The following is a 14,976-nucleotide window of genomic DNA, read 5'->3' as shown; positions in this document are numbered from 1 at the left end:
GCTTGATTCTTCTCTGTAGACATTTAGTCAAGTAGCCCTAGGCATATTGTTGTTGCTGCTCCCTGAACAGGTGAGCACGGTTTTAATATTAGTGCCAGCAAATAAAGGGAAGGATGCCTAGTGACTCAGGAGGAGGAGGGTGAGTCAAGATCTGCTACTCTTTCTAGAGTTCTATAGAGATGTGAGTGTAATCTCCCCTTGACCAATGGCTCATATCCAAAAGGGGTCTCAAAACTACTGAATCCAGAAGTGACTCACCTATTAATATTATTCTGTGTTCTCACTTACGCAGTACTTCCTTCCCTCTCTTTTATGATCATTGAACAGATGCACTATCTACCTTGGTGCTGGCCTTGTCCTTTATGCATCCTGAGAGAGCTGCTTTGAGTGACCAGGTGGCTACCTGGTTTTGTAGGTTGCAGACGCATGCATATGTACACACACACACACACACACACACATATTTATATTATATATATATATATATATATGCAAATTGAAATTGCAACTTTTAAAATAAATTTGGGGTTAAGTTGCTTCAGAGCTGTGGTGGCTTAAGGTAATATGGACGTGGTGCAGCTAGTTGCTCGATGTTGGTGTCAGTCATTTTTCATGTGGCTGGTCTACCTTAGTAAGACCTCTTCTTGTCCACTGTAATGAAACAAACAATAAGCAAAAAACATCCAAACAAAAGAACCCACCACCACAAAAACAAACAAACAAACAAACACCACCACCAGCAACAAAAAAACACACCCTAAACAGTAGGATAAAGGAAATATTGAAAGAAAATGAAGGGATTGGTTATCCCTCTGTTATCCCCTCCTGCTGATGTACAGTGTGTATTATTTCCTTTTTGGTGCCTAATGTTGAACATACCCATTTTCCACTGTGTTCCCAAACATGTGGAGCGGCAACTTTTGTGCATGTCAATAAAGAGCAGCAGGCAGCTTTAGTGCCATTATTTACAGGCGATTCCCTTGGAGGAGTTAGGAAATGGAGCCAAACCCTTCGTGCAGGCGCTGCTGGGAGTTCACAGCGTCTCTTTCCATGGTGCTCTCCGGTGCTCGTCATCGCTTCGGAGAGGCTGTGGGGCTGGTGTGTGTCACGTCTGTCACAGAGCTGGAAGCAGCTCTCCGCCTCGTATTCGCTGGAAAAGCATTGCAGCTGAGTGGTTTGCCTCAGGAGGGGCCTTGCTCAGTGCAAGGCTTGGTGTTGGTGTTTGGGAAACAAAATGCCAGCTAACGTGGAGAAATCCTGCCCGTCGGTAGGAGAGGGTTTGGTGTGGGGTGGTCCAGGCACATGTGGCTTGTGCTTTGGTCTTTCCTTGAGGTGTCTGGAATGCTATTTTGTACCTTTGCGTTACTGGGCATGCCAAATAAATTACCTCTTTGGAATTTACAGGGGACTGGAAATTTGACCGCTTCCTCAATATGGAAAATGACGAGCTTGTGTTCATTGATATGCTTTACTGCTTTGTTTCGTGATCCAAGAAGAACTAAGATCTTAACAGGCACAAAATTTTGGCATACATCTAGAAGAATGAATAGAAGTAAATATATATATATATATATATATATGCACACATATTCTTGTCAGTTTTAAGCTGACACTTGGAATTTTGCACTGATGATTTATTTAGATGTGTTGCTGTTAATATGGAGCCCCTACTAGCTGTGCTAGGAATAATGCAGCAATGCCTAGAAATGGGGATTTTTTTTTTTTTTAAGAACCTGAAATTGTGTCATCTATGAGAAGGTTAAAAAGGCAAACTCCTAATTCTTCCTTCTCAGTTACGTGTTTTGAAATTAATTTGGGAGTGTTTCTTCCCATGTATAGGAATACAGGTTGTTTTGCAGCGTAGCACCTGCTGCGGTCCTTTCTGACACAGTCAGTTGCAGCTCAAACAGGTGCTCAGGTTCAATGGAAGAGAGTTTTAAAGGCTGTCTGCTTAATGCTCCAGTGCAATTAAATCCTGGCTTTGTTTGTAGAAGATAGGATCAGCGTGCGTTGGAACAATCAATATGAGCCATAAAAAAAAGGCGCTTTGTTCATTTTGTTGTGAATGTTAAAGTAAGCATTCTGAAACGCCAAACTACAGTGACCTTTAACAAGAGCTATGCATTCAGTGTCAAAGCTCCAGCAAGCCTCCTGCTAGGGGAGACCTTGCATAGTTCTTGTTATTATTTTATTTTTTACAACATCATCAGCTGTATTGCTGAGGGAAATGGCTGTATGGTGAATGCTTCGCGAGTTTGGTTTTCCCTAAAGCCACTCTTAGTGAAGCTGCGAATCATGGTTAAGAGGATTTCTGTGTTCATTTAATAAAACCAGGAAGTTAGCAGCCCTCAGAGTTGCAAAGGCGGAAAGCACAAAAACAGTACAGCTCAGGGGTGCAGTGTTAAGGGGCGGTTAGGGCAGAACTGAGAAGAATCCTGCTTTAACAAACAAAAGATGACCAGAAAATATGGTCCCCCTCCCACTAATTGAGCGTTTTTAGGATGGCCTTATATTTAACATCTGCTTCATAAATTTTACATTCTTGGATGCGGCTGATACCTGTCATATAACGTATGGCTTAAACAAACGTATTTAATTTAAACTGACACTGTTTATAGTTGTTCTGTTCAAGTTGCTATCTTGTTGAACAGAGCCTGCTATGTAGTGTCTGTATACAGCTGACCTATGTGGAGCTTCTTTCCAGTTTGGCTCTCCTATACCTTGAGAATATGTTTGCAATTGTAGAAGGAACTCCCCTGCCCTGATAGGAGGCCAGTGTTCCTCCCTCACATAAATCCCTATTCTCTGGAAGCATGGGAATATTTCAAAGCAAACCCGGATTAGTGGATGCATCAATGTTTAATGTCAGTTGTGTCCAGTTCAGGTGGACCAGAAATGACGATTCTCTCCTCTCTCTGTGTTGTCAAGGCAGCAGAGCACCTTCAGGGCACTCATGTTTTGTGTAGGACAGTGCTGCTTTGCTTAGATCATCAAGGAACCCAATATAATAATAATAAATTGAAAAAGGGAATGCCTTGCTTCTGGAGTTAGTTCACTTTACTCCATAACATGAGGATGATATCTGCAACAGTACTGGGGCAGCAGCCTACGTGGGAAAAGATGACTCTCTATTATTAACTACAAAGATCTCTTTTTTTTTTTTTTTTTTAGACTTCAATTATACCTTCTAAATTTTTAAGATGGAGCTAATATATAAATGACAAATTAGTGACATTTTTTGCTGTAAGGAAAATGTCTCTGGTAGTAAAATAGTATTTCAGACCGGTAATGAACGAACTGCAGTGGACCAATTTTCAGGTTTACATTTTCCTAGGAGAAAAAACTGACAGACCTCAATGTACTACTATATAATGCGAAATAATTTTCACAGGTAGACTCACCTAGTGTTTTAATAGCCATCAGTGAAATTATCTGATGAAGAAGCACATCAGTAAAACTTTTACTGACCCTACAGTGCCGTAAAGCATTTTTATCTAAGAAACTATTAATCCAGCATAATTTTATTTATGCCATCTTTATGAATTTATTAAATATTTTCCTTTCTAGCAAAACAAATGTGAGAAAAATAGAATACTTGAATAATTTGCAAAAACAACTATTTTAAAACTCTGATGGAATAATATTAATAGCTATTCTTTTTACAGAAGTAGCTCTGAGAGTCAATCACTGGGAACATAACGCTATAAAAGAAGGAGTAATAGTGTCATATAATATTTACGGTAGCACATGTTGTCCAAATGCTGCTTAGCTGTAGTTTTACTAAAATGTTATTTTTGTATCTTGTATCTGTGAGAATGCCTTATTTTAAAATCTTGTAGGCATTGCCGTACGATGTTAAATGACAGTAGAGTAAACAGTAATAGTCTTGAGGTAAGTCCCTGCTCCCTGTTCCTTCAGCTGGAGTGTTTTGTCGACTTCTGGTCTGTCCACCGCCTTGCTCAAGAGGCAGCCTGTGTGAAGTGCTGTGTCCCCCTTCCGCCCAGGCTTAGTCCTTCCTGCAAAACTGCACAGCAGGATCTAAAAATTTGCTACCAAATCAAATCTGCCAACAGTGAATCTAGTTTAAACTGCTAATTTGCCAGTGACCCAAACCAAACCCCAACTGAAGAGCTTCATGCCAAGTGTGGGCTATTTCCACTCTAATCCTTTTACTGAAGGGTGACACTTTGTAAGCAGACCTCTGGAAGCATTACCGGGCGTGTTTCGGGGATGGCTGGGCTTGATCCTACAGGCAGTGCCTGGCTCCCGGCTGTCTGTGGGAGGGCGGGCACCGTGCTCTGTCCTGACCACATCAAATTGCTCTGCACCATGCATGTGCCCACCTACATGTGGGGCAGAGAGGTGGGTAGCCCAAGGTGCTGCTTTGGTTCACCTTGGTGAGAGCTCTCTTTGTCCGCTATAGCAACAGACCAGTTTGTGTGGCTCTCGGAGCTGGTGATTAGGATCAGGATGCAAATTCAGCTTATTGGTTTTGCTCTATTTTCCTTCTAACGCATCTGCTGCTGAAGGACATAGCAATTGATTTTTAAATGAGAAAAAGGAAGGAGACAATGCAAATTAGCTGTGTTTTGTTTTCTCACATCGTTTTAATGCCATAGACCTGATTTCATCAGTGGAGAAAAAAAACAGCAAGATACTTCCTCCAAACTGTTGTTTAATTTAATCCTCTTCTCTCCACTTCTCTCCACCTCCTTCCAACACTTACATCCTCCACGATTCTTAAGGATGCTGTAAGATCAAACCAATTCCACCTGATTGCACGTATGCTTTAAAACCTGCAATTTGCTTCAATGAGAGCTAACCCTGACCACTTGATAGTGATGAAATAGTTAAAATAAGTTGCCTGATTACCTCTTAAATGAGTTATTTAATAAAATGCTCCTTTGGTGAAGAAGGAAAAAAAAGTTATTTGAATTTTGTCAGGCCACTGAATAAAATCTGATATAAGTCCTCTGTTCAGAAAATCTTTAAAGATACTAAGTGTGGTCATTTGTGATCAACATCTGCTGTCTCCTGACTTTGTATGGAAGGGGCTGGGCTTCATTGTGAGCCACCTTGCAGGGCCAAAGACAACAAGGAGTTGTATTGTGGTGGTGGGAAAAAAGCAAAGCAGTTACATTAATGATTATTTTTGAGATACAAACATATTTGTTTAAAATGTAAATATCTTAGCTATTCAAGTACTGCTCAAGTGATTGGCAACAAATGATTTATTAATGATTGACATCATGTAACTCTACACTTTATTTTCCTATGAGGTGGCAGAGTCTAGGCAATTTGACAGAAGTGACAAGCTAGATTTTTGATTGGATGATGACTCTTGGGTTGCTTCAAATCTCTTGCCTTGTACACTGAATGCAACCTCAAGTGATGTCTACAGAAACACAAAACACAAAAGCAGACTTCAGAAAAAGGGTCTGGATTTTTCTTTCCTTGATATTTCAGTCTGTCTTCTTACTGTTACCTAATACCACTACTTTCCTTTGGTGCCCTGCAGTATAATTTGGTAGTGTATGCTTTCCTGTAGTAGCCTTCACTTATGCTGAAAATAGAAAAAACATATTCAAGCTGTAAACAAGCCAACAGAGAACTATTATGCCTGTCAAGATGTCCAGTATCGCAGGTCTGTTGCTTTCAAGTAGATTTTGCTACAGGCTTATTATCTTATTTTAGTAACTCTCTAGTGCTGGTTGAAGGAAATAGCTGAGTCTTCCTGTTTATAGAGATACGAGGCAAAGCATTTCTACCAAATAAAACTTGTACTGAAGATATAACATTGTCAGTTGCTCTCTGTGTACTCCAAGCTGCTGTGTTGATTTCAAACTCATTGATAAATAAATGGCTGATATACTTTGTCTTCTGAAGTTTTGTTTTGGCAAACTTCAGAAGCTGTTGAGTGGACTTAAAAATTTAACAAAACGAAACAAAAAAAAAACACAAAAAAACACAAAAAAAACACCGACAAAACAACAGTGGAGTTGTTTTGGCTTGGGATTAGAAAAAGGAAGAATATGGGGACTTCAGGGTATCTTGTATACTGGACTGAGTATTTTGATGGTCACATGGAACCTATGGTATATATGCTTTTAAAAACAAAAATCTTGGTTTTGGTAACTCATTCAGAGCACTTTACTAGGTTTGGTACATCTTTCATGTATGAAGACTGTCTTGATGTTGTCTCACTGACTTCAGAAGTTTGGAATACTAAGGAAAATCATAGACTGTAAATATAACAATGCTTTATAATGTCCATAATTTAAAAGCTATATAGCCAGGTCCAGTTCTTTGATTCTCCAAAGCTTTATGGACTGCTTTAATCATCTAGCAAGCTGATAGGAGAAAAAGTGTTTACAGTCCATTTCATAGGGAATATGTAATTCAAAACTAAACAGTATTCTCAAGTTTTCTGTAGGCTAGAACTTGGTGCTTAAAAATAAGCACACAAACACAAGCCCCAAAAACTTGCATAAAGAAAAAAATTAAATATAAAGATAGTTTGTCTAAAAATCTTGCAGTGAAATTATTCTCCCATCAGTCTTGATCATGTAAACTTGCACATATGTAAGTGTGCAGCTAGCTACACGAAGTCTACTGACTTACATGGTTTGGGAATATCCACTTGTATTTATAAATTATTTTAAAATTAAGAAAATACTAATTCAGTTCCTATGTGTTGCTAATGCCAGGGCAAATTTTGTTGCTTATCCTATGCCCTTCAGAATTTATAGCAGTCAGTGGTTTTGTTTTCTCTGCTAGGGAAGAAGTTGCTTTTAATTTTGGTCCAATAATCCCTGGTATTTTATCCACTTAAAACATAGACTTTCATCCTTCTCAAAGAACAGATGGATAAACTCTTCATCTGAGGCTGGTTTAAATTTCTGCTCAAGTCAATACGTCCCTATGGGTTTCAGTATGTTTTGGATTGTACTCTTGTTTTCCAGCTCTAAATACTCAAAGATGGATCTGGATCCAAAGGTGGATCTGGAGTACAGAAGCTTCTGGTTGGAGAAGAAAAGGGTACAGTGAAGTTGACCATATACTGCTGCCGCCAACATCACCTACTGGGCTGATGGTTTTGCTGTGTATGAAAATGTCTCCTATGTAATCTGATACCATCAAATTCCTATCACTTCTGACCTTTGGTAGGTCTCTGAAGCTTTAGTAGTAAGCTGAATTCTTGAAAAATACAGCTATACTTCTTAACGTCACCAAGGACCTACTCCATTTCACTGTCTTTTGTGGTGGTGGTGGTGGGTTTTTTTGCCCCCATTTTGCTGTGTAGTGTTTTTTGTTTTTTTTTTTGTTTTTTTTTTTTTTGTTTTGGCCCCATGGCATGGTATGTCCTTGTCCACACACACCACAGCTGTTTTATCCCTCAGTTCAGTTAGATCTTTGCCACTGCACACCAAAGAAAGCATTTTCTCTCTTTTTCTCCCTCTAATTAGCTTTTTTGTTCTTGCTTTGACCTTTAACTGTCATAACAAGATTGATGGTGCAGAGGAAGAGGTTCTTGATGTGTATATATATATATATTTTTTTTTTTTTCCTGGCCATATCAACGTATATTTTTGTATTCAAAAGTTGACCTCAGTCTTGACCTGTCAATTGACCAATTACAGTGGTAAGTTGTGTGTTGTTTTCTGGTTATCCCTTGTGGTTTTTTTGTTGGTTTGTTTATTTTTTCCTCCACAGGCACTAGCAATGGTATCAGGTGTGTCAGTTTTTAGTATTACATTAATATTCCTGCAGGAAGAATAAATTGGAAATCAATAGCTAATTTCATTTCAGTAATGTCATTCAAACTTTCAAGTAAACATGATTTCTACTGTGGCAGATTTAGTTTGTTGATTTGGATGAAAGGTCTCTTTGACCTCTTTGGTTGTGTGTGAACCAGGCTAGTTCCTTTTAATGACAGTTTTGTACTAAACAATTCATGGAAATAGTGTGGCTTGTTCTTAGTGGTCATTTTTTCCCCCCTATGATCTGCTTCAGACAGTCTCCCATGTTATATTCACCAAGTTTTAAAGTGAATGTGAAATATAATACTGAGAACAAAACTGAAAAACAACAGAAGTAAAAAAATGTTTCCATCTGCCTTTTTTTTTTTCAATATGTATGATATCTATTATGCTCTTCCAACAGCATAGGTTGTAAGCCCTGTCTTATTAGGATTTCACAGTATTTCAATCCTATATATGTAAACAGACTATGGTGTTTACTATTATGACTCCTTTTATTGAGAGTACAAAATACTCTGACAAGTAGACTTGAAGGAATGACACAGATACAAAACCGTCCCTTCAGATTCCCTTTGAACCACTTCATTTGATAGTCTGTGCCATAAGAAGGGTAATTAATTTATGGACTGTACAGCTGTTGTATGTAATATGTCAAAACCGTGTGGCTGTAAATGATATTCTGATAAGGTCAAGCTCTGAGGTGTTGTAATAGCTGACGCTCTGACACCTACATCGCATTTGCGTGTACGAGGTGATATTTAAATAGGAGATACTGTGTTTGCACAGTGCGGTCCCAAATACAGGTGATCACCCCACCCCTCAGGCGGGATACTTGGGTTCTGGTGGTGTTCATAGGAGTCTAGCAGCTGAAAGGCGTTCCTAGCTATCGGGACAAAGCCAGGATACTATCCGTGGCTTTTCTCCCTCATTTACTCGCCATACTGAGGCGGGTGGTTACGTCTGAGCCAGTCTCCGGGATGACTTTCAGTCCCTCTCCGCTGCCCATGCCGTCGGTTTCTGTGCACAACAGGGATTGCTCCACGTTGGCACAACTGCTGGGCCAGTCAGCCCGCCGTGCGAGCACTGGCTGCGTTGGCAGGTCTCGTGCTGGACATCCTTAATGAGCATTAATGCTGTGGCCAGGATTGCCCTTTTTCATTAGTGTTGCTTTCATAATGGCTCTTCCGCTTCCTCAGCATTTCAAAGCGGATAACAAATGAGCATCTCTGTCATAAATAATGGACTAGCTTAAAAAAAAATATATGCTGAATGTAGTTTAAAATGACTTAAAAATAGCAAAAATAATCAACGTTGTGGCAATGTGTTGGTGGAAGCAGCCAACATCTGGAGATGTTTTGATAGGCAAGAGTGGCATTTACTCTTTTTGAAAGAATACACAACTCATAAACAGTGTAATATCTCTAGAATAAGATACTATGTTTTGAAATGGCTTTGTCAGAAAACATTCTTTGCAGTTGTTCTCTCCCTTCTATTTTGTAGACATGAGCTGAATGGCTTGTCAGCTAGGCACTTCACCATAGCTAGTCCATAGCCTGGGCTTCGTATGACTAAGACTACCAGTTAGTTGCCTTCATTAAGAAACAAAATTTTGCTGATTACTTTCAGAAAATGGTAATGCTACATGTTTAACAGTGTTGCATGGTTTACCACTGGCTTTGAAAATATCATTTATACAAAATTTCTGTGTTCAAAACCGAGTGGGTTCTGGACCAGAGGTGAAATTGCAGCGGACCCACAAAAACACAGGCAGCCCCTAGCAGGGATGCTGCTGCTCAGGCTCCTCCCTTTCCCAGGGGGCAGAGTTGCACGTTTTCACGGGCCACCGTGTAGAATAGGCAACAGCTGTGGTCTGGAACATGTGGCCAAAATAAAATTCACTGGAGAAACCTTTTCCTGGCTGTGTTTTAGATTTAATACATTTTCATCTTGTTTGTTGGCCGTTTCCGTACTGCTTTTGATGGGTAGGCAGGAAAGCAGCTGCAAGCAGTCTGCTTTGCAACTGCTGCTATCAGGCAGCGGAAGGCGTGCTACAGCTGTGGTTTGATGTTATGTTTGGTGAAATACCAGCCTCCAGCACTGCCACCCTTCCCGCTCTCCTGCCAGTGTGCTGCCACCTCAGCGAGGCTGTGACAAACAGCAGCGGGCAGCTGCTGAAAAACCACCCGGCAGAAACAGACATTCAGGTGGTTGCTCTGCATTTGGAGGAAATTTTTTGTTTTATTTATTTAAGTTAGGTAATATTTTGGTGGAAAACAGAGAAAAAAATATGTATTTACATTTGAATTTCCCAAGGTCATTGACTGCATGGTCACTGGTATGGTTCAGCTCTGGAGGGCAGCTTCAGGATGGCTTCTAAAGATCAAATGTAGGTGTGTTGTTTCTCTTGTTTTCTGCATTTTAGCTTACTGTAGGTAAAAGCTCCGTAGCTCAGTATAGGACCAGGACCTGCGGGTTCTGCAGCTATGTGCTGTCTACACACCCTGCCCTGGCGCTGCTCATGCTGGGACTCTGCTCGTCTGGCAACGAAGAGGCAGTGAAGCATGAAGCATGGTTTACAAGCGTGGCTGTTTCACAACCACCTTCTGTCACCAGAAGGCAGAGCTGCTGTGGACAGGAGCGGCTCCCACCGCTTTTTCCAGCGTGTGCTGCCACCCTGCTGCTATAGCGCTGGTCGCTGTGCCATGTGCCATGAATCTGGCCTGGTGAGGCTTCATGGTTTAGTTTGGATGGGTTTGTTTCTTCAAAGGAATTGGGTCATTAGTGAAGAAATTGCTGTTCTCTTCTTGCTGGGGTGGAGGTAACACAGGAACAGAGATGCACCCAGGTGTGGGAAGGTGGTACCCCTTTGCTGTGAAGGCAATTGCCTGCTGAAACATGGTTATGGTTTCTTTTCAGAAAAAAAAAAAAAAAGGCAAAATAATTGAAGGATTGTTTTCCACTGGAAACACAATTAGTTTCATATATATGAAGAAGTAAAATTAACTGGTGCTGTCGTCTTGCAATTCGAAGAGTCATTAAATTAATCTCCATATACTTGATTAGTTTATATTGATTAGACATAGTTATAGCTACAGTTTTCTTTATTTTTCTTTAAGAAAAGGTAGGTAGGGAGAGCTTCCAGTAATCCACTGGAGAGAAGATAACATAATCAACATGTTTGCCTCGTGCGGCAGCTGTGGTTTCTACGGTCTTCTGCATTTGGACACAAAGAGATCCTGGTTCTGTGAAAACACACTTAGGCTTTTCCAAACTTTGTGCAACTGCGGATATTTCCTCAGTAGCAGGGTCACTTACCAAGGAAACTCGATAGTCACTAGAAGCCAAAAGAGGAAGATTAATAATGCCCTGGGAAGGACACATCCTTTCTGCAGCCTGTGTGGCTGGGGTGCCGTGGTTTTGGTGGGAGGACCCCCAACTCCCTCAGCTGGGCCTGGGTCACTGAAAGGCAACGGTGGGGGTGGCAGGGGACCTGCTTCTTCCTCCTCTTTGCATCCAAGCGATGACTCAGAAGCGTTCATGACTTACCATGGTCCTCTTTAAAAGCCAGAGGAGCCATTTGCCCCAGCCTCCAAAGACTGGGGGATGGAGTGGTTTTGGGAGCTTGAAAAACTGAAGTGTCTCAAATGACTCCTTCCTCAGGTTCATCATCTGACTGATGCTGCTGCATTCTTGGAGACATCCACTGTTCTCACCAGATGTGTAATGTTCCCCCAGATCTCCATCTTGGGGAAAAAAAAAAAAAAAAAAGAAAAAAAAAAGGACCCCCCTCCCCAAAAATCTCACAAAAAAAAAAAAGACCCACAACCCCCCAGAACAAAAATAACAAACAAACCATGCTTGTACAATGCCCTTGGCTCTGTTCCTGGTCTTTTAACTTGCTTGGTGATGATCAGTTGAAGAGGGTTTTTTCTTTTTCACAGCGTAACAATGTACTTTGCACTGCTAAGAAGTGGAGAGATTTTTTCTGGGCGAAGGTTACTTGCGTGCTTCATGTGTGTTTTGTTTTAGTCTGTATCATGTTTTAGGTACTTGTTTTGTCATTTGTGCTTATCTACAATACTTCACAGGAGTATTTTACCTCCTTATCCCCCCCCCCCCTTCGTGGTAAATACTGGGAGAGAAGAGAGACCTGAGATGGTGTTTCAGGCTGAAAAGATCAGAGGAAGACAGCTGTTGAAGACAGCAGGGCTGCAAGACAGGGAGATGGCTTAGAAGAGCAGGTATGGGCCAGAGCTAGGAGAATGAAAAATCCTAATGAAGAGTTAAGTTTTTCATGAGACATTTAAAGGCAAATCAAGGAAATTGTGTCCCAGGTCCTCAGATGGGGGCAGAGTAGATGATGGGTGGCATGAGACTGCTGCTCATTTTCAGGGTGAGCAAGTATACAGTGAGCTGTCTGAAAACTATCTAATTTCAAACATGGGCCTTCAGATCATCACCCTGAAGCTGCTCTTCAGAGCTTACTGCCATAATACAGTTATTTTTTTCTGCTTTCTTATATTGAGGAGATCCATACTTTTTAGAGCTAAAAGTCCGGGTCTTGTACCTCTGGAAATACCAGAAGTTCATATCCTTTTGGTACAGTAGGAGTTCCTAACCTTTTTTATACAACATGTTTATTCTCAAAATGAGTTGTACAAAAAATTTTTAGTTAGAAGTCTGTTTAGTTGAATACTTCCTGCCATTGTATGTGATTGGTCATCCTTTGGATCACTAATAACCATTTAAAATGGCAAATCGAGCTTCATTTGCTTTCCTTACCATTCCTACTAGCACACACAATGCCTCTTTGGCATAATGAAGGAATTTTACCCACAGTTTCTTTCTGGGCTTCATAACTGTATTAGGAAAGATGTTAAGTTTTAAGGGATACAAAAATGTATGTCTGTGCACGTTAAGCTGTTTCATGTGTCCAGCCCACACAAGATGAGACTCAGTGTTTCATCTTGCAATGAGGATTGTTTCATCTAATGATGTGATGCAACCCAGTGTCTGGGGCAAGTTGAAAGCATGGGTTCTTGGTCAATCCTCGTGCTGCAGCTGCGTGTTGAGGCCCTTGGCTTAGTTAGGGTTGTTTCCTTAATTATGCCCTTGCCCTTTACCCTTTATCACTTTCCACCATTCAGCTTCTTAGGCTCTTTTTATTACGATTATTAATCACAGTAGTTGTCTGTCTTGCTTAATATAGCAGAGCTGGGTTCAGCTGACTGTCCTTCTGGTTGTTTTGTGTGTGTGTGTGTTTTGTTTTGTTTGTTTTTTAAATCACTGCAGAGGTCAATTTCTCCAGTGTATCAGGAGCTGCTGGAGAACGAAGATACTACTAAAATCATGTAGATTGATAATTCGGGGTGGGGGGGGAATACCAAACCCTTGGTGTGTTGTCTCAACTATATGTGTTTTTGTGAGCCTTCTTATCAACTGTTCATTTGTGGGGGTGGAAAAAAGTGCTGCCCCTCCTTGTTTTTGAATGGTGACATGGACTTCCCCTGTGTATTTTTTGACTATCCTGCTGTTGTCTGGAAATCAAAACTTTAATCCAGGGGTATTTAATGCTTGCAAAGTTTGAAAATAGACTATTTGAAGCATGATAGAGAGATGAGGCAAAATCTATGCAATACATATTCACAAATAGCTTTGTTTTGACATTTATCTTGCTGTGTTCATTCTGCCAACTGGCTTCAGGCACGGCTACCAAAAGAATGAACACATGTTGCATTCATTAGTTCTCATCTGGCTGTGCTTCATCTTGCAAGACAGACAAAATCACGATCATACTAAATAGATTGTAATGCATTTGTAATACGAGGTCTTTTCTGCATAACAGAACAATGGCTTTGCAAAGCTGCTGCTCTTAAACCACGGCATTTCGCTTCATTTTAATGAAATGAATGCAAGTATATTGCCAGTGATGTCATTGCTTTTTCGCCTTGAAAGATGTCATAGGAAAAATATTCAAATATAATACTAAACAAACAACCGCCCCTTTGCCCTCCCCTCCGTGTGAACTTTTCATTTCACGTTGTGCTTTGACTGCCGTTAGGTCTGTCCTCTCCAACACACACACAGACATGCTGTGGAACAATAATAGTTTATTTGAATTGATCCTTTACAGAAATCCTTTTCATTAGCTATTTGTGGTGGTTCTTGCTGTTCAGACCGAGGGCAAATAGACTGCTGTTGGCTTTTCCTAGTTAACATCACAGTATTAAAGCTGTATTTAATGTTTGCCGTGAATACGTTGCGTTGTAGTCCCATCTGAAAGAGGCATGGCAGGGTGCCCGTGTGACAGCCTAATTGTTTTGGTTTTAAATGGAAGTGGTGCAGGACCTCGTGTGTGTATAAACAATGCCCATTTTCCGACTCTGAAGCAGGTTGATGAGCAGCGGGTGAATTCTGCTTTCCTTAAAGAAAAAAAATAAAAGCCAACGAAGTCGTAACGCTGGGATCGCTGATGGATAGCCAGTGCGCCGTGAAGTATTTCTGTGCTGCATGCGCCTCGTAAGTGCCTTTATTGGTGTATTTCTGACGTCTGAGGGCTAGCCACTCCCTGCGGCAGCCTGGGATTTTTGTCCCTATCCCACCCCCTTCAGCCTCTGGCTGGGGCTGCTGGCAGAGGGGCTGCACTGTGAGCCCCCCGGGGCGGCCACGGGCTGGGGATGGAGGGCGGCTTGCCCTGCCTGGTGGCCAGCTGCGATCCCGCCGCGCTGGGGAACTTCTGCACGGGTAAAGTACAGCTGCTCCTGGGCATGGGGGAAAGGGAAAGCTGTAAACGCCGGGACGAATATTTATTTTGGTGATCAAGTTGACTGCAGCCGGCAAGGTGTGCTTGTGCAGAGGCTGAGATACTCACTGCGGTGCAGCGTCCTAACCTTGAGAAAACTTAGGGGGAAGAAAAAAAAAAAAAGATATCTGTGTATAGCGGAGAAAATAATGGGGAGGTGATTAGGAAGTTAATACTCACAGGGCACGATGCTTCTGGCGCAGTGGCTTTGGCAGCATGCATGCTCTCAGCGCATCGCGGACCAAGCGAGAAGCGTGCGGAGTGACCCTTCCCAAGCGTGGGCCAGAGCCGCTGCTGTGCACCATGCTTCGGGCAGCACCTCGGTTTTGTGTCTCTAGAAAGAAAAGGAAGACAAAACTCCTGCAGGGAAGCTTTGGCTGCATGCGGGCCTCTCAGGCAGGAGGCAGCAAAGAT

General features: G+C 41.5%; 1 protein-coding gene across 17 annotated transcripts in view; it reads left to right on the top strand.

The window, feature by feature from the left end:
• The window catches only part of EML4 (EMAP like 4), a 158,261-nt gene that overhangs the window by 52,008 nt on the left and 91,277 nt on the right, over positions 1-14,976 (top strand). The window contains exon 1 of one of the 17 annotated variants that reach the window (XM_040550591.1): positions 14,344-14,504. The exons of 15 other annotated variants lie outside the window; for them this stretch is intronic. In XM_040550591.1, the coding sequence (XP_040406525.1) occupies positions 14,438-14,504 (67 nt within the window). In that variant the 5' untranslated portion in view covers positions 14,344-14,437. Of the gene's footprint in view, positions 1-14,343; positions 14,505-14,976 lie in introns of those variants that run through there. One more of the 17 variants, XM_040550597.1, reaches the window with a different exon arrangement.

The sequence above is a fragment of the Cygnus olor genome, chromosome 3, assembly GCF_009769625.2.
Source record: "Cygnus olor isolate bCygOlo1 chromosome 3, bCygOlo1.pri.v2, whole genome shotgun sequence".
Lineage (NCBI taxonomy): Eukaryota > Metazoa > Chordata > Aves > Anseriformes > Anatidae > Cygnus > Cygnus olor.
The sequence above is the reverse complement of the archived record's forward strand: the minus strand, read 5'-3'. Positions and strand labels throughout refer to the sequence as shown.